Here is a 26,420-nt window from a genome sequence, read left to right as displayed (position 1 = left end):
TCATTGACTGGAAATGGAAATAAAAAAGATAACGAACAAAATATCATGTGTTAACCTTAAGAAAGCTGAAAAATGCACATCATTTATACCAAAAATATCATGAGTTGTGATATTAAAGAAACGAAGAGAAATGGCTGCGGTTTAAATATCATTTGGATGTTCATAAGCAAGATTTTTCTAAGAAATTCTATGAAATACACTGAACCTAGGATTACTGCTAAACAGACACACTAGTATAATATATATATATATATATATATAAATAATATCATATATATATATATATATATATATAATAAATATATATATAATATATATATATATTAATAACATACATATAATTATAATTATAATATATATATATATATTATCATATAATATCCTTTTTTATATAATGACTATATATTCTATATATATCTATATATATGTGTGAATATATATATATATAATATATATATACATATATATATAAAATATACACACACGTGTATATGTATACATATGAAGCGGAATCTTATCTGTAAATGGGAGGGCAAAACAGATTCCACAGATTCCAAAACAGATCCTTTTCCAGTTTTTGTTATGGATATTACTGCGCAAGAGTAGCTGAACAGCCATTTAACAGAAAACACATAGGCCCTTAAAACTAACTCTCCATTTCCTTCCCAAGCAAATGTTAGGAAAAAAAATCAAGCCTCAAGAAAATAAAAGAAAGCACAGAGAAACCGAAACCTCTCAAACCAAAACATCTCCGTAAAGGAGCTCGTAAAACAAAAAGAGCTTACACAAAGCAGGGGAAAAATAGCCTTCCGAGGGGAAGCCTTCCCCTCAGTGTGGTAGGAGAAGGCAACAGGTTGCCAATCCCAGGGTTATCCCCAGTGCTGTGGTTGACGATGTTATCAAGAGCTGTAAAACGCATACTTAACTGACGCCAGGGACTCCTGAGCACGGCAGTTCTCTCGAACATGTTTTCTTGTGTGGTCCTTTACACCTCGGTAGCTGGTGTTCAACTCCAACAGATTTGTTTTTCCTTTTTTTTTCTTCTTCTTCTTCTTCTTCTTGCTCTATTACTAGACTATGTTTTGTGGTTCACGCGTGTGTGTGTGTGTGTGTGTGTTTATACTGGAAGTAGCGGTAGCGATTTACCTTAGAATTCCAGTTCACATGAGCCCTTTTCGTGCTAGGAATGAAGCGACCAACAGATAGTAGGACATATTTTCTCATATTGCATTTCACTGATATGTCTTGAAGAGTAATAATAACTTTGTAGTTGGCACAAAAGTGTAAAACATGTTCTAAGATGCACGCGACTGGCCCCCACCCCCGATCCCGTCCTTCACTGTACAAGACATATTACAACGATTCTCTAGGCCATAAACCTTTAAATCTTAAATTTCTCTAATTTGAAATCTTCTGTGACACTATTAACTGTTACAGCATATTGTGTTCGCAAGCTTTCAGATGAACAACACACTTTGCATTTTCATTGCCAAGTGTTCGCCCCTCAGGGCTCATTTTCATTATTAAACACAAGCCCTTAAATTGGCCTCCAATAACTGGGATCTCTGTACTTGGGAAACATAAATTTCACGAATGTCAAAATTTTCAGTTTATTCTTCCTACACTTTATTTCACCATCACCAATAACCTTCAAGTTTTTCTTTCTAAAATCAACCCGTCAATTTTTCGTTCCAAAATCCAACATTTAAATTTTGCTTTAAAAAATCCGCTTATAGTTGTTTCAAAAGTTACCCTTACATTTCTGTTTCTAAATTCAGCGATTAAATTTTTCTTTATGAAATCTTATACAAAGACTGAAATCGACCTAGGTCAAAAGTTGAACATAAAAACGAAAAAGTAAAATATAGAACCAACAAACAGCCTAATCAACAAGCAAATGGTCTACAGCCTAGAATTGCACTTGAAGGATTAAAAATACAAACGGAAATGAAACTACTAAGCAGTCTATTACATAGTTACGAAATTGTCAACAATACATTTCGTAAGCCAGTTGTTGTAACTAATTAGCTGCTTAGTAGTTTCATTTCAGTTTCGTTTGTAGTATTTATTTTTAAGGGTAATTCTAGGCTGTGGAGCATTTGCTTCTTGACTAGGCTGTTTGGTGGTTCTAAATTTTACTTTTTTCGTTTTTATCTTTACTGCTGCTTTTCATTTTTTTTCTGCTGGCTCTTGATATACAATCTTCACGTGTTACTTGTGATCGTATAATTATATATATAATATATCTATTATAATATTTCTATATATATATATATATATATATATATATATAATTTATATATTTAATATATATATATATATATATATATATATAGTATATATATATATATAATTATATAATATATATTATATTTAATAAATATTAAATATGTAATTTAATATAAGATATATATATAAATATATAATATATATATATATTTATATAATATAATAATATATATAATATATATATATATATAATATAAAATAATATATAATAAATATATAATCTATATATATATATATATATATATATAGAGAGAGAGAGCTTAGGAGAGAGTTGAGATTGACGAGAGAGAGAGAGATGAGAGAGAGAGAGAGAGAGAGAGAGAGAGAATATACCAAGGAAATACGTCAACGAAATCCGTCTACGAATTCTCTCCCTGGCACGTTAATGTTATTGTCTAAATTCCTTTCAGGAGTAAACCGGGTTACAAAGGCATCTGAGAGTTTCTAATGTAATAATACGTGTATGCGTGTTTATCTTATGCGGAAAACAAGTTCTGCCAAATGACCACAACGTTACACAGAACAAGTTTCCTTCATCCGTCCATGTTATGTTCGAGTCACGTAACACAGCTACACATTACAACACCGCACAGAGGCTTCCATATAATTAAAAGAAAACCCAATGTCTATATAAACAACAGCAAACTAAATTAAGAGGGTAACATCCTACATATTTGTAAGTGATTTTGAAAACTACACGTGAATTTATAATTTGTTCTTATATCAGACATCGTTATCTCATTAGTCTCGGGAAAAAAAGCAACGAATTTCAAACAAGTATAAACCGTACCGCTTTATCCAGAAATCCATGAGCTCTGAATGTGGCTCTGTTACTTTTAGTGCATATTTTTCTGAAAATAATCTTATCGAAATGAACTGAGTAAACTCTCTATTATAGTATGCTATATGGAAGTATTATTGAATAAACTTGCAAGAAACGAAAAATAATAATAATAATAATTAAAAATCCTCATAGTAGCACGAGTCTTCAAATGGAGAAACAAATCCACAGTTATGTAAATGTACATATATTTCAGTTTAAAAACAGCAAAGATAGTTTTCGGGAATCTGTACGGTTCCCCTTATCAATAAGGGGAACCGTACAGATTCCCGAAAGCTATCCTTGCTATTTTTAAACTGAAATATATGTACATTTACATAACTGTGGATTTGTTTCTCCAATAATAATAATAATAATAATAATAATAATAATAATAATAATAATAATAATAATAATAATAATAATAATACCCTCCGACCCGCTATTAACAAGGAGTTTGGTCATCTGCAAGAATATTCACATCGATACAACACAACATCATGTAACAACTTGAAAAGTGCTTTAGTTTGACGCTTGAAATACTGTATTCAAATGCAGTCATCTGTGGGAAAGGTCATTTGCAGGAGAAATGGAAAAGAAATATCAGAAAAGTGTCACAGCGTTTGAAGCATACGGGCTACAATACAAATTACAAACATTTAGGTTTAACGGACACGTAACCCGGACGGCGTTTGTTGGATTGTGCTACACGACTGTGGAGGAACCTTCTGTGGCGAACCTATTCTGGTTTATATAAGAGACCTGCCTTGTCAGCTTGGTCGCGTCATACGGACAAAGATATCCAGAAATGGGTAAACAAATTCATACATCTTGGTTTTTTAATTTCGAGTTTATCGTGGATAAACATAGAATTAATGGTGGTATCGAGAGTCGAATTCCTAACTTACTCCAGGTGGTGAAAGGAATACAGAGCAACTGTTCGCGTGGCTATTCATTTGAGTGTGTTGAATTCGCTTGCAAGTACTAATTCGAGTTGAATTTCCTATATCAGTCAATTAAAGTCTTTAAATAGAAAAAAAATTACCTCAAATTATTAACACGTCTGAATAATTTGAGAAAATTAGGATTACATTGTTATTCAAATAGTCAAAAGTCTAGGATTTTACACGTTTTCGAATGCAGTTTGATTCGTTTATCTTCGATATCTGGTAAATATATAGAAAAGATAGGTCAAAATCTTGTCAAACAAAGTCACTTAAATACGGAAATGCTATATAAAATGAAGATATTAGTCTCAGTGTCCAAATAACATGCGTCTTATGTAAGGGGCAAAATGATCACTTGAATAGCCAGTTACTGAAAACGAAGGGAATTTCAAACTACTGCGTTTAACCGAGCTAACCTAGAAAAAAAAAAAGACGGCTGAAGTATAAAGGAGGAGTGTCCTGAAAGAATCTCCATAATTATGGTCTTCAACCATCTCCGTGAGCAACATGATCAGGAATGCGAAGATGATATTTCAAAAAAGACTGCTGCTGCTGCAACGGGAATATTTTTGTACGCTTCATTCAGCGAATAAAGCAACAACACAAGCGTGGAGAAATGTACTCCCCACCCCAAAGGACCAAGACATCACCAATAATGGGAGCTTTGGATAATTTTGATAAGGAGTATGAAATAGACAAAATCGCTCGCGATGCTGGCCATAAGGTACTTATCCTCCTTATCATTGCGAATTCAACCCCATAGAATTGATTTGGGCACAAAAAGAAAATGAGATTAGAAATGCAATTCAAATCAAAACCAGACTTTGACAAAAGTCACGTAGGCGGTAGTTGTCTCAAGCAGGGAGCTTGGACTAATGTTTATAAACAATTGAATGACTACAGGTGACGGCATGTTATCTTAGCCTACTTTTATTGTATACGTCATCTTTAGCGTCTCTAGTCTGATCACATTCCTGCAAGCAATCTGGTTGACCTCTTTAGTTTTAGACTCTTATATATATGGACTAACATTCCATATTTTTATTATGTAAACACTTACATTAGCTCGGTCAGCTACCAAAACCAACTACTGAATATTACTCAAACTTGACTTGCATCTGACTTATAGGAGTGTGATACAGACACTATGTGAATATATATATATTATAAGTAATAAAAATTCGTGGTGTACATGAATTGATTCAAGTAATAAAATATAAAACAATGATATTGGTAAATAATAGTGATCACGTGATATATAATGATACAGTTTTTCACTTCATCTCTTTAAGATACTTATGCTACAGAAAATACTAATGTACTCTGATAATTGCATAGAATGAAGATTAACATGATAAAAATCATATTTTAACTGATAAAAAATTTCATATATGAATTGATAACATTATTAATGTTTATGCTGATTGATTCGTTGATTTTTATGCTAAATGTTATATATCTGATTCATTAATTCATATACTAACTCATAAATAACTGCAGATATTGGTAAGAAAAAAGGTAACGGATTGATTATAGGCTACCTGATTTGTTTATACATTGGTATATGGATTCATATAATTATGATTAATATATGTGCACTTTAAATAGATTCCTATTGCGTACACGCAAAGATATATTTAGATTCTGTTATGTATGATCATTTATATAATAGAGTTTCCTATTGCGTACACGCAAAGATATATTTCGATTCCGTTATTTATGATCATTTATATAAGAGATTCCTTTTTATTATAATTTGTAACCCTTCCGACTTCTTACGGAGTGTATTATATTGACTCCACTTGTATCCATATTTATTTATTTTTTTATATTTATATTTATTTATTTATATATTTTTTTTTATATATATTTGATAAATTAATGGTTGGCTTGAATATGTGGAAAAGTGTTCTAGCGGCGTACCGTATAAGGCTACTTGCGGCATCAATTCTATAGATACAAGATATAAATGATAAAGGTATTTAAAACCGCGAGAACCGCTATAATCCGGTCGGATCCAATATCACGAGTTGTAACTCGTAAGACATTGACACTTCCTATTTAATTATCCGTTATTCTACCAAACCGATTGACTCTGGGTGATCAAATATATTATTGGTTTTCTTAATGGAAAGGAATTCACACCACGTGTTAAGGAGATTATTATTGATTTACACCACCCGAGTCACAGATTATTATGTGTTGAATTCCATATTTACTGATTTAGCACTCATAAATATTCGTAACGCACTCAATTGCGGTGTTTGTTTTTAGTGCTATTAATTCTATATAACGTGTCAAGGAACTATTAACACTAAGAAGTGTTTATTCCCTCTGTCAGACTCGTAATTCTGTTAATAATTCTACGTATATTCTTTCAAGGATTGATTTGGCACAGGATAGGCCCCTAAACTGACAGGTGTCTTAGTGTATCCCTTGTTTTCATGACACGTGTTACAATTAGTTATGTGCTTTTTATATCTGTAAGCATTGTAGGCCAGAAAACAGTGATTTGGCTTTCTGTGAAAAAGGAGGGAACCCTGGATGACGGAATGCAACCAGTTTATGACGATTGGTATGAGAAAGATTATTACTACTACCTGGTCGTTAGTCATCTGCTGTGTTCTTCGGGTTTTCCTCGTCACAGACCTACATATAATATTACATTTGATTACATTATTTTGATACACATACTTTAAATGTACTTTTGCTTTAGGGTTTTTCTGCTCGAAGTTTGTTTTATTAGTTTTGCCTAGCCACTGACCCTGTTTTCCGTTTCGAAGTGTTTATTGTTTGGTGTTTATTGCTGCTTGATTCTGTTTCCGTTCGAAGTGTTTATTGTTTGGTGTTATGTCTGTTGACTCTTGCTTTGTTCAGTTTGTAACAGTTCTGCGCTCCAACCCAGATATTCAATGCTCGCGATCTCTTGGGTTAAGGAATTTTCTTGTTTAGATACGGTTTTAACATAGGCACGGATGTTTCTATATCTTTTAGTCCAATTAATGGTTCTTTGCTGTATGGTGCGGGATTGCGGGATAATGCGTCAGCTATGATTAATTGCTTTCCCAGGTAGATATCTTAACTTGGCTCCAAAGACCTGAATGATCATTTGTCACCGAGTTCCTTTTGGACTGTGATTAAAGCCTTTGAAAAACTCGGTAAAGGACTCATGTTCAGTAAGGACTTTATCAGGATAGCCATAGATTATGAACTTAAAATGTACTAGTGTTAAAGATACCTAGCCCTTCCTTGCCTATTACTGCATATTTACTTTCAGAGGGCTTTAGTTTACGTGAATAAAAAGCTATAGGGAAGAACTGTTTATCATATGACTGAAGTAATACCCCTCTTACCCCTTGGTCTGAGGCGTCTGTTGCAATAAAAAAAAATTCCTTATTTAAATCAGGGATTTTTAAGTTAGGTAAGCTGCATTATTCCGCTTTTAAGATATCGAACGCCTGTTGATGCTTTTCAGACCATAATAAATCTACGCTCTTCTTCGTAAGATCTGTTAAAGGAGCTGTCATGATTGAAGAGTTACATATTTACATACGATTGTAATACACTACAGCGCAAAAGTGCTGTATCCCCCTTTTACGTTAATAAGTACCGGAAAGTTATGAATAGCCGACACCTTACCATGGACTACTTTTAAGACCTTGACCAGACACATAAAACCTAGATAAACATGTTCGGTTTTTTAAAAAACTCACATTTAGATATTTTACTCTGAGATTATTTGTCTTTGTCTCTGTAGCACTAGCTCTACTTTATGTGAATGTACTTCTAAGGTATTAGAAAAGATTACAAGATCATCCATATAGGCATGTAGGGTATCCCCTAAAAAGTCTCCAAACACTATATTATAATTGGGGTGCAACGTAAGCCGGAGGCATACGTAAAAATTGATAATGTCCCCTGAGTGTGCTGAAAACGGTATATGAGGTACAATCACTTAGGTAATGGTATCAGGTAAAAGCCTTTAAGTAAGTCCAAGTAGGTGAAAAAAAAAATTATTCTAACCTAACAGAGATAAGATGTCGTCGGTACATCGCACTGGAAATTATCGGGAGTCGTTTCCTTGTTTAAGCGACAGTAATCTGCGCAGATACGCCAAGTCCGATCTTTTATGGCATGACGTTTGAGGGAAAAATTATATGGGCTTATTTGATTTCCTAATGGCTCCTATTACTAACATTTTTCAACTTCGTCATTTATCTCTATTTTGAAATTTCATTGGGGTTCTACACGAAGGTACGTATATAGCTTTATGTTTGTCCTTAGACCGTATTTTGTTTTCAATGACATCCGTTTTCTCCCAGAGATCACTCGCTAGTGGAGAAACTTCCTGGTATTCAGGTAGAAGATAAAAAAAAATCTGCTGAATCACCTCTGCTTGAATGACTTTATTGATATTACTTTAGATAGAATATAAGAGAGATTCATCCACGACTGATTGGGCGGGATTAAAAATTAGCAACAATAAAAAATGCGATATTTATAACTTCTGTATCCACGATATGTATACTTTTAGGGCTTTGTTCGCGGAAATCGTTATATTTCAGAGTGTCGGGAAGGATTAAAATTTCATTTCCCAGCAAAGTCTTTTTACACGCACTAAGACATTCGAGGGTGCATGCTTCTCGAGATTTTGCGTGCAAAGTACGACTGCGGTTGTGGGAGAATTCTGTTGGGTCATTTGAACAATGTTACGATTTATGAGACAAATGTATAGTTCCTTTATATAAGTTATTATTTGATTAACTGTCTCATTTTTGTTCAAACGGATTTTAATATGTTTGAAGGTTTATAGGATTTTCCTTTGATAAACACGCCTTATTTTGCAGGATGTAAGATAATATTTTGTATACCCCTAGATGGATCTTACAATTACACTACATACAGATCAACGTTTTTTATAACTATAGAGGTATCTGTAAACGCTCGCTTATCCGGACTTCTCATTAGGGAAGTTCGAACAACAGACGGTGAGTCCGTAAATACAAGATATTACGTGTATTAAAGAAATAAAACAAGATATTCTAATTTTTACGGCGCGTACAGTTGGGCTTAATCCACCAGTATTTATTATAACTTAATGTATTAAAATTAAAACGAAAACCTGCTCTGATTACTTATACGGTCGTGTGTTTCATAGGAAAAATCCTTTTTAGTTCAAAAAGATATCGGTATGTATGAACCAACATCGCTTTTCCCCACTCTGCTAGAGTCGCTTATTGTGTGGAATTTGCTTCGCTTTGAAAACTCGGCAGATTTAACTAACCTTGACCGCTTGACTAGGTGACACAGTCACCGAGTTTGCTTGTTTGATTCTGAACGGGCTACTGTTTCTATTTCTTTTTGTAATAATTAGGATCCTTCTCTTTATTACCATCGGCAACGTCTTGTGTGTTTTTAGCATTATGTTGCTGGTTACGTATAAAGCAATGAATGACGAAACTATTAGGAACTGAGCGATTACTAATAAGACAAGTTATCACTACTGCATACAATATTAACTGTTTGTACTTCATTCTTTGCTAAAATTTGAAATAGTGAGGGATCCTGGTCAGCGCATTTAGCCTGATGAAAGTTTTTTACAGACATGTTATTCCTTGCAATCCAGCCATATTTTTAAAGTTGAGTTGAGTCATTGAGGTTCGATATTTTATATAACTCAAAAAACTCAAGGCTAAAACTGCGATCGGGACTTTGCAAAGGAGCATTTATTGTCATGACCCGAAATAGTGTTACCTCTAATTTATATAGATTTGTACGGGTGTTCCACTTGTTTTTTGTGTGTTTTCTAATCACTACGGTGCTTAACGACCCTATCCATGCATCTGTATAAATACAGACGTCCACTGCGTAAACGCATATTCACTGTTTAATATGATTTGTTACGTAAGGGATTAATAATCACCCAAAATGATAAAATTAACATAGTATATGATTATGATATTTCAGTAGAACTTCTGGAAACAGACACTCAAAGATAAAAACTCGCAGTAGCGAAATCTCAATGATGTAGATAATTTCTGTAAAAAAGTAAGATTAAGAATGTCTCGTAACTTCAGCCACAGGAATAACGAAATTCGACCTGTAAAGGAAACACTCAAAGTTACTCCAAATGAATAAAAAATTGTACTTAGCTTGCTTTTGTGGGAAGTCACGGTGTTCCGATAACGACACGCGGCCTTGGTCCTCCTTCTCTATTTAGCGGACGACCTGGTTTGGCTTCAGTTTCCCCCGTGCGCGTTGTTTCGATGATTCGAGCCTTTAAAAATCCGATGCTGCAGACGCGTTCGGTTTGTTTCTTGCAGTGCCGGAAACGCTCACTAACGATGTTTTCTTGAATGATTCTAATGAGAGACGAAGCTTCCGTTGCCGTAGGAAAAGGACACGTCGGTTTTGTTTCTTGAAGTTATTCACTAACGATGATACTAAGTTGCTTGACGAATCTTGTTGTTTTCCGAAGTCGCTCACTAATGATGATACTAGGTTGCTTGAAGAATCTGCTGCTTTCGTCGTCGTTGACTTCATGATTTATTATTCTGTTTTTTCTTCGTAGGACGTTGTAGAGTTCTTCTGGTCCGCTGGCCACCAATTATTAGGGCTTGTGCCTTGTATGATAAGGCGCCCTATGAGGTAATGTTAGACTAGCGATAATCTATACGCTAAGTCGGTTGGTATTGCACTTCCATCTTCAATGGAGTGTCTGGGGTTTTGTAGATCACTTACGAAGTCGGTATTATCTTTACGACGATGTGTTAAACTCATGGTTCGGTGAGGTTCTTGTAGAAAACACAAGGTATAAAAATAGTATATTCTTCTGAAGTTTTACATGATGAAGATCAGGTATGATCGTACAAGTCTTCTATGACGATAGCTTGATCGCTTCTGCCAATGATGATGGCTAATCCTATTCCTCTACATGATAAAGCTTAGGTAAAGAGGTACAGGTCTTCTAATGACGATCACTAACTCTGTTCTGCTTGTCTACCATCTCCGTTACAAGTTATGAAGGAACAGACAGTAGTTCGAACATATGAACATACATACAATGACATAGTTTCATACGAACACACAATCAAATGAGACACGCTACAGATCACGTAGGCGGTAGTTGTCTCAAGCAGGGAGCTTGGACTAATGTTTATAAACAATTGAATGACTACAGGTGACGGCATGTTATCTTAGCCTACTTTTATTGTATACGTCATCTTTAGCGTCTCTAGTCTGATCACATTCCTGCAAGCAATCTGGTTGACCTCTTTAGTTTTAGACTCTTATATATATGGACTAACATTCCATATTTTTATTATGTAAACACTTACACATATATCTTAATGTGCAATAAATAGACAGAGTAGCAACAGAGGACTGGAGGTCATGTATGCGTCACCAAGAGAAGTGGGGGATATTTACAGGAGAGATGTAGGACGTGACCATCTAACTGAAAAATTTATTATAAACATCACCAGTGACAGTGAGGAGTCAGAAAGCGTTGATTGAAGTAATTGCTGTACTTGAATAAAATGTTCAAAGTACCAGTGACGAATGATTTTGTTATTTTGAGGTATTGTTTGATGTATCCAACGATGAATCAATTTGTTTTCTTTTGTTGAGTCAATTAATTGTTTGATGTATCAAGATATATATTTATTTTACCTAAATATGTTTACATACAATTGCAGCAAGTTTCCGATCTAAAAACCTATAGTTATATGTAGCAAAATATAAAGATGGCAACACTGACTTACTCGGGAAAGTTGTCTACGATGAGCGAGCTGTCAGAATCAGCTGATCACTGAGTGGCTGTTTATCTGGACATTTCCCCTCCCTACTGCCATCATGCGTATTTTATGGTGTCTTATGATTCATATAATCATATAGCATATTTATTAGGTAGGCATAGATAATATGTATAATTCTTTTTCCTACTCCGAATGACATTTTAATTCTATGAAAGAATTTTTAACTCTAGCTCTTCAATAATTAACATTTCACATAGGAAATGTGAAGGGGATTATATTATATCAAAATACTTCCTATGAAAATACGGATAAGGACTCGAACTAATAAAGTGGGCGGGGCATCACCGCCAACTTAGCGTGTGGCAAGTATAGGTGTCTATTGCTACGTGGTGGATCGTTCATATACTACATATATACTTGTGGGTGAATGCGCGCACAGCAGACTCTGCCTTTCGTTTTGATAAGCTTAGGTGTTGCTCCAAATGTGCACACAAATTTCCAGGCAACATCTCTGCGAGTATATATCTGCCTGTATACTGTATATACACCTTGGATGCATACATTGAAACATAGCGATGGTGCATGAACCATCAATTAACTTGCCCTTTGTATTGAAGAGCTTTAAACTTAAAATTTTAGACGACAAACAATATATCAGCAATAAAACTTCGTCAAACCGGACATGACCTCTCACGATCAATACAAAGTCGATAAGAACTCAATTTTTCAACATTGTGTGAAATAATAATAATAATTATGACTGTAATAAAAATAATAATTCTGAATGAAATCATAATCAATTACGTTGTAGGCCAAGTACAAGCGAAATAAATTGTATCATAGGCATGGGTTCTCTCAAACACCTGACCCTATTTTAATGATTAGGCGCTTTTATATTTCCTCTTTAATGAAAGATCATAAAACACTGTACCGCGTAAACATTCACCTAATTGCCTACCACAATAACATCTGGGGTTTGATGCCTTTGCAGTCATTCCATCGGAGAATCAAGAGAAGACTTCTGTACCAGTTGACAGAGAATTTGCCAATCAAAAGATATCACATGTGTGCGGCTTTGCATTATTGGCTGCAGATATTTCTATCACAGAAATATTTTTTACTCATTTCAGGATTTAACAGACTTGGTGTAATCCTTAATTGTTTCAGTGATTAACGGTTTAATGGAAACTGATGTAGCACGTCTTTGGTAACTAATAGCTATAAAAAAATCAATACTATTTTCCGATGATTTTTTTATAAGATTAAGACGACATGCAGTGTTAGACTTCACTTGGAGTGCCTTAGATGATAAATGTTACGGAGCGGCCTTTTTGGATGGACTCGCAGTGAATCCTAAAAACATACAGAGAAAAGACTAATCAAAGAATGACATTACGGGAAAAAAATCCTGTGACCCAGTGTGAGAATGAATGCACGACAGGGGTGCTTCAGCAAGTAGTAAGTGTACGAAAGTTTGGAGATCTAGGATGTTAAGTCATTTGATGATGTTGAATGGATGTGCAACGGAAGATGAATGAGTCTGGAGTCTCAGCAAGATGCGACACAAAAGAAGCCTGTACAAGAGCGAAATTAAAAACAAATGTGACTTCCTTTTTCTTGTGCCAGGCAGCAAACGTACTTTGAATGAAAACACAGCATAGCACTCATGGTAACAGTTCAGCAAATATAGTATAAAATTGGCTTCAGCGCCAGAGAGGCATTTAAGGTTTAGCTAATGAGTAAAAATGATTTGTTTATCGCCGACATTATCACATTACTGCTTATAATGAGTAATAAATCATACTGACCAAGTAGGTGGTTCATCACTTTTTCTAACTATTTAAACTAGACTAAACCTCATAAGCAGTCTGATCCATATATATGTGTTTTTTTTTTTTTATGGTGTGTTTACGTTGCATGGAACCAGTGGTTATTCAGCAACGGGACCAACGACTTTACGTGACTTCCGAACCACGTCGAGAGTGAATTTCTATCACCAGAAATACACATCTCTCACTCCTCAATGGAATGGCCGAGAATCGAACTCGCGACCACCGAAGTGGGACGCCAGCACCATACCAACCACGCCACTGAGGCGCTGATCCAAATATATGAAATTTTCCGTAGATCTACAAATGAGGAGCCTTCACTCTCGACTAGGATCAATAAATAACAAAAATATAACTACCCACATCAAAGGATGTCGTCAGTCACCACAACTGCCTCCTGGTTAAGAATGTAAAACTTCTCCTTCTACCATCTTTTGTGAGACATTTCAGAATTTAGTTCAGACGGTAACGCCTATAGCATCTAGTCTCACAATGAGAAAATGGTATTATAAACAAATAAACAAGAATAAATTAAACCAAACACTGAAAAGGAAGAGGCGAATGAAATAAGTTGCTAGAGGGATTGTTCATAATGAGGAGGCCCTTTTACGCTGTCAGGCAATAAGGTTGGATGAACTTTCACGTGGCAAATCCATCATTAATCAAAAGCATAATTATATTTGTACTCTCTCTCTTATTTTGAATATTAGAACTAAGTGGGGCGTGTTAAACCAAGACTAAAATTGACAGACGATTGAAATGGCAAACGAGCGAGAAAAGTGAATGAATGAGCAGCGACCAAACAAAACGAGACTTTTCACACTGAAGTGAGTAAAAAGAGCGAAACGAGAATATCCTAAGCATCTTGCGCTCGTCGATAGGATGAGAACTGATACAGAAATAGAGAAAGAACTTAGCCAGGTGTGGCTTGACCCTCGATATGCTATTATTGATAGTTCATTGTTGTGGTAACGTTTCATTTCTGAACGTTGTTTATCTGATCAGATCCTTACAAACATCTCTTCAATTCACTGACCAAGAGTCGGTTAGTGTTGACAGAGACGAGTTATGAAAGAGTGTGCCCCTTTTGCTGCGAATTCTCTGATGTCTTTGTTTCATCCGGGGCGAATGTTTTGAAACTATTAAAGGAACGAAACAATACCACTCGAAAGCGTCCAGTCCATTATGTGTCATGCCCCTTTTATTCCTCATAATGAGGGAAATTCCAGCGCACCTGCCTGTAGGCACACAGCACCTTTGATGGCGAGGCGTTTTGAAACGTTCATGGCAAACCAAACATTTCAAAAAGATTTTGAAATGTCTGGCTGTTGACATCATAATTTCAAGGCAGTTTCAGCATCTGTCTAACATTATCGGCATCACAATTAATTATAATTGACTACAGCATCGTTATAAGCAGACTGTCAGGTGGTATTGCGTCTTGAAAGGGGATCGCATCTAGACACGATTATGAAGCCGCCGTGAATACACAAAGCAACCCGGAAAAAGGGAATAAATTGCTGCAGAATCCTTTGCCTACGCTTTCTTTAACTAAATATAAATTCTATCCTTTATTTATAAATACACAAATTCTTTTTGCATTTGTGTCAGTTTTATTCACGATATCAGAAAAAAAAGCTACCAGAAGAATTAGTACAAGAATTCAAGCATGGAAATTCCATGAATTATTATGACAGTTTCTTCTATCAGGTCACTAACAGTCCTGAGGAGTTCTACCACATAAGAGCATTTATGTAGGGAAAGTCTCGTACAAAAATATTCTACAACAAAGAAACTGCGGCCACTCTCTCCCCTCTTCAGCCGAGTACTCGCGTCGAAAAGACAATAGTCCCTTTCTTTGTTATTATCACGGAGGAAAACTGGTTGCCATTTTTAACGTGGGATATATCTAGTTCTTTCAAGTCCCACAAAAACAGAGAGAGAGAGAGAGAGAGAGAGAGAGAGAGAGAGAGAGAGAGAGAGCTGTATGAAGGGAGGAAGGAAAACGATGAAATGCATCACAAACACAAACAAACAGAAATGAGAGGAAGACGAAACCGGGAGCCAACGGAAATAATAGCAAATTGAAGAGAACGGTGTCTTTACTTTCATCAAAATCAATCCCTCTTCGAGGTGTTTATCAGGCGATTCCAAAGACCATCATTTACCTCTCCATAGCTGGAATTAAAATAACTGTAATCTCTTCCTGACGTAGCCTTCTTCTATCTTTAAAAATGCACCACTGCAGTTCCTAAAATTTAGCGCCAATATCCTTACGTTTTGTTACATATATGTTTTTATTTTAAGTTTTCGGATGGGGTAATTCCTCATACCACGATACGAGACTATTGAAGGGATTTCCTTGCAGAATAACTTCAATCTAATATTGGACGTTCCAATGGGAAGGAAGTTATTCTTTTTTGCTCATATCGGTTTGTTATTAGCACAAGTGTGCGTTATCCTCAGACATAACGCCATCTCTTGCATCGTGTTCTTTCCTTCCAAATGACAAATTTTGTTCACAAAACCACAAGAATTTTAGTTGGACTGCGGCAGATATCTAGTAATAGTTTTATGGACAGCGGCAGATATCTACTAATAGTTTTTATAAGATTTACATTCTGGTAAAGACCAATTATAAATTGGTTGTCTGGTTTTTATTCCAGAGGTCAGCTGTCAAACCCTAGGCGAACGGTACTTTACCCGTATATTCCAATCGTGCATAACTAAACAGTGATAAATATACTATACAGGTGAATGGAGAAGAGGTTAAAGGATTGAAAATATAAATGGTTCTATAGAACATTCCTTACGAAGGGAAATACTAAAGATAACTCAGTCTACAAAACTTTCTAAGTAAAGATTTTTTTCAAGAGCAATTTTCGATAATCTCTTCAACCGTGGAGTAAAGATGGTTTTTATACTTAAAAAGTATAAAAACCTGCTTCACTCCACGGTTGAAGAGACGATCGAAAAATGCGCAAGAATAAAAAAACCACGATATCGACAACAAAGACTCTCCCTCCATAACCGAGGAATGTAAACAAACCTATGACGCACAAAATGATCGAATGTAAACATTCCCCGAAGACAGATGGGCTTCACACAAACCTTGAATACCTCTATCGCTCCGCGAAGCTTTTAAATATGGTTTTCTTACCCCTTAGGATCCTGACAAATTTTACGGTGCATGTTTCCCCCCTCTCTCTCTCTCTCTCTCTCTCTCTCTCTCTCTCTCTAGTGAATGTGTGGGATTATATAAACACAAAAACACACACATTATAAAGGCAAATTGTTCACAAAACCACAAGAATTTAGTTGGACTGTGGCAGATATCTAGTAATAGTTTTATGGACAGCGACAGGAATCTAGTAATAGTTGTTTTATAAGAATTACGTTCTGTTAAAGACCAATTTTCAATTGGTTTTCTGTTTTTTATTCCGGGGGTCAGCTGTCAAACCCTAGGCGAAGGCTACTTTTCCCGCATATTCCAATCGTATATAACTAAACAGTGATAAGTATACAGGTGAACGGAGCAAAGGTTAGAGAGAGAGAGAGAGAGAGAGAGAGAGAGAGAGAGAGAGAGAGAGAGAGAGAGAGTGGTCATACATACATCATCACCTAAACACAAATATAAATATGAATAACGAAATATTTCGGTTCAAAATGGATTCCAAAGGTTATGTAGACCAGAAGTTTCCGCAATAAGAAGTTAAGCAAAGGTGATATGCAACCTAGTATGCAATGTTGCCTCTTCCTTTATATTTTCCTCATAGGTGATAATGCAAAAATTAACCAAGATGAATATCTGACCATTGTTTCTCTTTCTTTGCAGCCATGTACGGCTTCGGGGGAATTCCTGTAAGTATCTGCGATTCATTTTTTTGTGTACTATTTGTGTTCTGGGCAAGGGAACATAAACGCTCATCATATATATATATATATATATATGTGTGTGTGTGTGTGTGTGTGTGTATATATATATATATATATATATATATATATATGCTATTTTTATTTATGCATATACAGAAACATACATACACACAAACAATATATATATATATATATATAATTATATATATATATATATATATATATATATATATATATATATTGCGTATATACCACATATAAGTATGTATTAAGGTGCGGCAGTGTATAAGAACACGTGAACATTAATTTATCATTGTTTATTGTTGGATAACATAAGGATAACATTTAAATTTCAAGATATCGCAAGTACATTTTTCCTACCACGCCACGTCCATGTCTTGGGAATTTAGCCATAGTAATGTCCGTCTTCGAGTTCTCCATATCTCTCACTTTGCGTTAACTTCATTTTCCTAGATACCACGATGGACTCTTTCCAATAGCTTCATATATAAAAATGCATAGCACGAACATTTAACAACATCAAAGGTGACCAACCTAATATGTTTAAAACCTTGACCACACATTTGTTCATTTTATATTCAGCTATTTTTCTTGCCATTCTGAAACGTCCCTTTCATAAAGCTGGGCAATTCGCTCAAACGCTGTAACAATGCCAAACATTTATGTTTAACCTTCAACTACTTGTTTACTGGTTCCAGAAAACCAACCAGCGGCAGAGTGATCGTGCGCTTTGAACACATGTCTAGTTCCTTTCATGTTTCCTTTATTATTGGTCTCACTCTTCCACCGTTTTCATCGGCGTTTTTTCGTGCGATCAGCATATTTGAAATTAATATAAATGCTTCTTTTCAATGTCTCGATCATTCTCCTCCTGCTTAGTTGCTTTTCTCTATTATGCTCCTATTTAGGATGAACGTCTTCTTTATTTTTCCTCTCAAAAGATATAAGCGCTGGAAATCAATTCGCGTAACCAGTGACAAAGCCCATATAACCTTTACAGCTTCCTTCCCTCACATCTCACGCTTACTTTGTACAGAGAAAATTGGTCTTTTCTTTGGAATTCTTGACCTGCTTCCGCATCCCTCCATTCCTAAAGTGAAATTTCTCACGAGACTGTTCTGCTGCTTTGTTACGGCCATATACCTATGAGGCCTAGTCGTACCGTCCCAGTTCTCTCTCTTACACTTCTCTTGGATAAGGGCAAAAGGTTGGCCACCTGCATTTGTGGAAAACATTTGCGACCTTATTTGGAAAAAGGAGTAATACACATATGGATTTTAAAAATGATCCAGTGGCTCTTATTTATGTAAAATAAACATAAAATGTAAGAAGACAATTACAAAAGCGAAGGTATGCAACATGGTCGAATATTTGATAGTTAAAACGAGATCATAAGCCAAAATGAAATATCTTCTTTCAGGCTTATGTTCCTCTTCGTCGTCACCCCTCACAGAGGAGTAAAAGTCCATCCAAATCCTTTTTTGTTCTCGACAAAAGAAAAGGTAATGGTTGAGGGGCGGCTTCTTTCTTGTCAGCTCTTTCCCTGAGGACGACAGGAGAAAAGGAACAGTCCCAGAACATGCCGAAAGGGATCTTGAGCCCGCGTCTTTTCATTTTTAAGTACAACTAAGGGGAGTCGTTACAGTTTTATGTGATGCACAGTACGCACTACTAATTACATTATATATATATTATATATGTATATATATCTATGTATATATATATATATATATTATATATATATATATATATATCTATATCGATATATATATATAATATATATATACATACATATGTGTGTGTATAGATACATATTTATATATATTTACAATATATATGCTACTACTATACTCTGGTTTAGGAGTTATTTTGATAACGATAGAGATCAAATTTTCTGACTTTTAACAGCTATTCCCCTTCAGCTTTTCCTTTATGGCGAAGCTACTACTAGCTGAGCAAAAACTCGAACCTTACTACTTTATTGGTAGCTTAGCGAGGTATACGTCCTTTTTTAAATAGGACAGTGATTACTTCGCACACTTTTACTCATAAACAAATTCTCTTTAATGTACTATTAGTGAACATGATAAAAAAACAGTGACTATTTTATTACAGTAGATCTCTTTGATTAGAGTTGATTACTGTATTCGTCATAACAGAAAGATTAGCCCTGCTAAAGTAACAAAGAAAACCGATGGATTACTGCTTCCCTGAAACGTGTCTGTTTCTGTTTTTTATTCCTTAATTACACTCGCATAATTTTTCCATTATAATTACCGGAAACGTTACACATTTTATCTTTTTAATTTCATAAGAACACTCCATTAACTATTTCAAAATTCATTTGATGCCTTAGTATTTCTTTTGTAAATGACATTAAATAATGCCTAATGAAGGTGAAAGTATTTGCTCTCAGATAGCTCATATTTGTAGAATTCAGATATTTTTCGAACAAAGTGACTGAAAATGGCACGGTATGCTGAAATATCTTCTAAGATGCTTCGAGAGAAAAAAATACGTGCTTGAGAGATACAAATCCCGGACAAAAGGATTTGGTAGGTAAAGATGAAAATGAGAATTTCGTCTTGCTTCAATGGAGTGACCATTTAAAAAGTTTTTGAATGTAGCGGGAGAAGTCAATGATGCACGAGTGGATGAGGTTATGGGAAAGGGTTATGGGTACTGACGTTCGTTCGTATGGTGTTTTACGTTGCATGGAACCAGTGGTTATTCAGCAACGGGACCAACGGCTTTACGTGACTTCCGAACCACGTCGAGAAGTGAACTTTCTATCACCAGAAATACACATCTCTCACTCCTCAATGGAATGGCCGAAGAATCGAACCCGCGGACCACCGAGGTGAGAAGCAAAACACCAAACCAACCACGCCACTGAGGCGCTTTATGGGTACTGACGGAATTACAAGTGATGAAACTGTGAAGAAGAGCTTGGCCAGGTGTGCATTATTTGTTTGAATGAGAAAAAGGCTTTAAAGGAATTGGTGAGAGGAATAATTCTTTCGTTTGTTCACGGTTAAAAGTGACAGAGATCACAGGTAGTAATTATAAGGGATATTGTGGGGGAGTCGTGCGGTAAGATTTTAAGTGAAAAAGTAAGATAATACAGAACTAATAAAGTAAGGACAGTATAGTTCTAGACAAGGAAAGGGAATATGAACAAAGCGTGAGGGTTAAAGGAAAAGGCTATCAATGATGCACACAGTCCGAGACAAAACCTGTGATATATTCATAAATATGCAATGCGATGGTTGATGTGAAAGTGTTATGTAGAAGGTCATTTGTTGAGAGCAGTTAATAGTATCTATGATGAAGGCTAAGCAAGCGCTAAAATAAGTGAACTAGGGTGACTGACTTTGCCCAAAAAGATCTCTTACAAGTGCGTGATATATCTCTTAACGTGTTAAGGAACAAGAAAATGGGTCATGCCTGACGTGTGAAGACAAAATTGCAGAGTCTAGTGGAAGAGTAAATTTGCTTTCGGAAATAGAAAGGCGGAAGTGAAAGCTAGCCAGAGTGAGGTAATGAGGGTCCAAGTGATATAGGAACCTCAAGTAATGAATGGTTGGTGGAAGAAAAATAGAGGAACATTCAAGTGGGTATCTAACACCAGAAATTGTAGACGAGCTTGATGACGTGCGCTACACGCTACGCTGGAACCCGGCACTGCCCATCATGTCTCTTGTACCCTCCCGATCCCCTACCTACTCGGGCCCCACCCGAGTCGGACAAACATTTTGCAGGAGTAGGGATATATATAATATATATATATATATATATATATATATATATATATATATATATATATATATAGTATATAGAAGCGAATTCCACAGGAAAATGATAGTCAAAATCCAGCGCTTTCGTCTTTACTCAGACAATTGTCTGAGTAAAGACGAAAGCGCTTGGATTTCTGACTATCATTTTCCTGTGGGATTCGCTTATTTATGAAGTCACGTGCATCTAGAGTGATTTTTTAAGCATATATATATATATATATATATATAATATATATATATATATATATATATATATATATATATATATATATTCCCAAGGTTCTTATGGAATTTATATTGAACGAAATCTGTAACTCAACGTTTGTGAATATATATATATATATATATTATATATATATATATATATATATATTAATATATATAATATATAATTATATTACATAAGTGTATTGTATTTTATTTTGTGCGCGCGGGCTTCCATTTGAGCTTACATCACAAGCTCATGTACATACCTGCACCTCTATTAACATAAATAATAGCCTACGCCTCTATTAACAAAACTAATAAAGCTAAAATGATTGAGGCCACTTGTTAATCCTAACATACAGTTATGGAAACAAAGAACACAAAACATTTTGGCTGTCATTGCTGACCGCCCATTGCTGTTCAGGAAATGACGTGTTCCTTTTGTAACTGACCTTTTACTTTTCTACCTATCATAAACATGTTTAGTTTCTGGAAACTCAGTCTTATCTTCTTATTGACTGTTATCCTTTCCGTCACAAACACTTTGGTCACTGACCTTTCAATCACGTTCTTATTACTGCTGCCCTTCGGTCGAAAACAATTTCAACATTGTTATTCGAAGTTCGACACCGTAACTCTAAGTCACTGAAACTTTAGTTATGTAAATCATTACCATTACCATGATTTCGTCTTCTAGCTACTCAAGTTTCAATAACATCATCATTGAACTTACCACTGATTTGTATATCTCTGGTGGACGGCAACGGAGTCTCTCACAACCTGTGGAAATGAAAAGACATCTAAAATGAAAAGTCTCAGATCGCAAAGCAATAAAATACTAATGATATATAATTTTTCATGTTAACCTGCAATCGAACATCATCTAGGACAGGCTGCGTTCACTAACTACAGAAAACTTGATTTTCTGAATCATTATGGATGATTCACAGAACAAATCCTGCAAGTGACTTGGAAAACAGTGGCCATTTCTTCTTGGCCTTATTCACGCCTTCTGTTCTGCTGAGCTACGTTTTGCACAAAACAACACTGACCACCTTTGTTTTCATTAGAGCAAAATTTCGAATACAAATATACCATTTTTTCTTCACGAAACAACTACTCGGATGGTTTATGCCAGTTCATAGCAGTAAAATTATTTTTCCAGGTAACTAACTGTAACAATGTGAGTGTGGCCAGTCTTCGTGTTGAGTTCCAAGAACAGACACAGAGAATAGTGCACCATTTTTCAGAACACATGTCGATCCTTATCGATGAGAGATGGATCTTGTCTTGCAACAGACCTCCTACTGCTGAGATAATAAACACGTTTGAATATTGAATGCCCTCTGTCGGTCCCCCCGCCCTAACGCCAAGACCACATAATTATAGATCAGACAAGAGAACGGGATTAATGTGGATGTGTTATAACCTGTGACCTTTAGCAGCGATAGGGGGTGAAGGCCTGAAGGCCTGAAGGCCTGGCGAGTGAAGGAACAACAGTATGATGGCCTGAGTGAAGGAAAGCGTTGGAAGTTTTCTCGCTTTCATCCAACCTATAGATGCTTCATCATCTATAGGGTTGAACTTTCTCCTTTATTGTTTTGCCCGATTTTTGTTCCATGCTTAATTTTCATGTATTACAATAAGCGATTTTCTTAAGAGGAAATTTGGTGTTATATCATGAAGAAACAAGCTACTGACTTTTTCAAACCCCTTATCTTTCCCCTTAAAATAAACACGAGGAAAATATACCGATACTGATAGTGTCTGAGTTATTTAATGTATACTGCGGGATATGTCATCAATCTGGTTTCCTTTCGCACTTTAGGTGTTGTCCAACGGTAACTGATATAATTTTGCTGTTTATGCAACTATTCCAAGACCTTTTTTTGTCCAATCTAACACCCGAGATCCTAACTAAGAACAACTTATACTTGTCTAGTAGGCGCCTTTTTGAGTTTGCAGGAAAAATATACTTTTATGCGGTATCTGTTCAAAGTGGTACAAGCAACAAGCAACTGTGTGCGTGTGTGAATATATTTATGTATGTATGTATGTATGTATGCATGTGCATATATATATATATATACGTATATATGAGTGTGTGTGTGTGTGTATATATACTTGTTGTGTATGGAGATACTCGTACAGGGAAGGGGAATAAGGATCTTAAGAGAATATTTCCATCATTATTTTACCTTTCTGAAATTAGTAGTAAAAACCGCAGCCATCAAAAGTTAATGCATTCATCAAGTGAATCAGTTGCTTGCCACAGTTGATATGACCAGCCAATCCCTGCTTCCAACTGATGCACGACCAGTACAAGGACAAAAGTTAGTTGGCAATAAATTTGCATCCTGAGTCACCGTGTACTCAAGCTAGAAGATTAGTAATATAACTTTAATTAACTTATTTTATGAATCATTATGGAAAACTGTCTCCACACGGTAACAAAAATTAGCCTTAATTGAACCTAGATTTATCTAACAATAGGAGGGTTTTGTTTGTTTGTGAGGTGTTTTTACGTTGCATGGGACTAGTGGTTATTTAGCGACGAGACCAACAGCTTTACGTGACTTCCGAACCACGTTGAGAGTGAACTTCTATCACCAAAAATACACTTCTCTCACCCCTCAATGGAATGCCCGAAAACCGAACTCGCGGCCTCCAAGGTGCCACCCCAACACCATACCGATCATGCCACTGACGCGCTAACAGGAGGGTTGTTAATCGTCTCTTATTTATTAGATGTTTCTGGTAAATTATATGATAAAATGAAAATAATTCTGAATGCTCTGTCACGAGACCACCTGAAAAATCTCTTCAAGGAAATTTGTTAAAGTTTGCTGTATCACTGACTGCTACGCTTTAATATTCATTACAGAATATAGGAAACACGGTAATAGGAAAGCTTTTGAATTTATTGTTCAACAAGTTTCTATAGAAATGGTGCAGTTAAAAGATCAAAGAAAAAGAATTCTCGTGTTCTATCGTCCTAAATGGCTTCTGATAATCCCAAACTCCAAACGTCCGGCGAGACTCACCTTCACATCGGATTTCAACTTTAAGCGTATCTCGTTTAATTAAGTTTTGATAGCCAGAAAAGTCTGTATTGGAATACCTCCCACGCCACCTATTGTACAGTGGACGAATAAGCGGTTTCATTTTTACAGAACAATCGTCCACTTTTATGAAGGTTAACGGGTACTGGGAAAAGTGCGGCTGTCAAATTACATATCTTCCACCAAAAGACAGATTACACTTGGCTAAAAATACGGATTACATGTATGATAGTATATAGGGAACACAATATATATATATATATTATATATATATATATATATATATATATATATTATATATATATATTTTATATATATATATATATATAAATATAAATAAATTATATATACATATATTTATATATTATAGATATATATATATGATATATATATATATAAAGTATATATATATTATATATAAAAAATTAATATATATATATATATAATCTTACCTATTTAACCACACCACTGAGCTGATTAACAGCTCTTCTCAGGCTGGCCCGAAGGATCAGATTTTTATTTACGTGGCTAGGAACCAATAGGTTACTTACTGATAGGACCTACAGCTTATTGTGGGATCCGAAGTATATTAAGTATATAGAAAAAAAAATTCTAATCGGCAGGAATTAATTCCTCTGGCAGCAACGGGAAGCGAACTCGGGCTACCAAATTGATAGGCAAGTACGTATATATAGATTTTTTGGCCTTATACCAAGCACTGGGGCAAGTAAGGCCATTCAGCGCTGAAACGGAAATTAGCAGTAAAAGTTTTGAACGGTGTAATAGAAGGAAAATTTCGCTGTTGTACTATGAATCAATTGTTAGGAGGGGGTGGACAGCAAGATGGTAGAAAGAGAATATGAACGGAGGTACAGTAAAAGAAATGAAAGTGGTTGCAGCAAGGGACTGAGGGACGCTGCCAAGAACCTTAAGTAATGCCTACATTGCGCCGAATGAGGTGCACTGACGGCACTAACCCCCCTACCGGGAGTGATTATACGTAACCCACTAGTCCACTGAAAAACATATTTACATGTGTAATATACATTTATATAATTTACATATGTATATATTATGCATGCATGTGAGTGTATGTATTTCTGAGTTTACGTCGCCGAGGTTGTTCACTAAACCGACCGGCCACGCCACCGAGGCGCTAAGAATGGATGTGATTGACCCACAGTTTCTCAAAACATTTTGAATGTCAATGCAGGATGACAGCAGAGGCAAATCGGCATTGGTGAAGCAAGGAAGAAAGTGAGAGTTCCGAAGAGTTTCGAAAGGAGAGAATACCTAAGATGCAACTATCAGTGTTGAACCAAAGATAATTGAGCACTCTTGTCTTTCGGGAAGTGATTCCTGGGTAATGGATGTGAATAAAAGAAAATAAAACATAGATGAATGATTAATTGCTGGTTCGTGTGTTATACAGAAAAATCATGGTGATCCAAATTAATTATATTTTTTTAGCAGAGCATAACTCTCTAGAAACATGTGACTTATGAAATTATGAAAATAATAAACACGACACCTCCAAATTTAGTTTCAGTTTGTCACTTAACGGTTAGTCCAAGGACTTTTTATCATAGTCACTTAATGGTTAGTCCAAGGACTTTTTTTATCATTGTCACTTAATGTTTAGTACAAGGACTTTTTTTATTAATCTTCATGCTGGAGAGAGAGAGAGAGAGAGAGAGAGAGAGAGAGAGAGAGAGAGAGAGAGAGAGAACTAACAAAGACATTAAATAAAAAACAGCATAGGGGAATAAAACCAAACCTACATACGTTATTCGAGTATAATGAGGACGTTAACTT

At 35.5% G+C, this 26,420-nt stretch overlaps 1 protein-coding gene and 1 long non-coding RNA gene across 3 annotated transcripts in view; one reads left to right on the top strand and one right to left on the bottom strand.

Annotated features, from left to right (window-relative positions):
• LOC135215685 (uncharacterized) overlaps window positions 1-26,420 on the bottom strand; it is a 330,613-nt gene that overhangs the window by 252,945 nt on the left and 51,248 nt on the right. Inside the window, exon 2 of the long non-coding RNA XR_010314755.1 lies at window positions 22,277-22,323. This is a non-coding gene — a long non-coding RNA (uncharacterized LOC135215685). The remainder of the gene's footprint in view (window positions 1-22,276; window positions 22,324-26,420) is intronic.
• The window catches only part of LOC135215684 (probable serine/threonine-protein kinase irlC), a 69,001-nt gene that overhangs the window by 37,782 nt on the left and 4,799 nt on the right, over window positions 1-26,420 (top strand). For both annotated transcript variants that reach the window (XM_064250631.1, XM_064250632.1), the window contains exon 3: window positions 17,478-17,503. In XM_064250631.1, the coding sequence (XP_064106701.1) occupies window positions 17,478-17,503 (26 nt within the window). The remainder of the gene's footprint in view (window positions 1-17,477; window positions 17,504-26,420) is intronic.

This window comes from Macrobrachium nipponense, chromosome 5 (assembly GCF_015104395.2).
Source record: "Macrobrachium nipponense isolate FS-2020 chromosome 5, ASM1510439v2, whole genome shotgun sequence".
Lineage (NCBI taxonomy): Eukaryota > Metazoa > Arthropoda > Malacostraca > Decapoda > Palaemonidae > Macrobrachium > Macrobrachium nipponense.
Note: the sequence above shows the minus strand (reverse complement) of the source record. Positions and strands in the feature narration are given on the sequence as shown.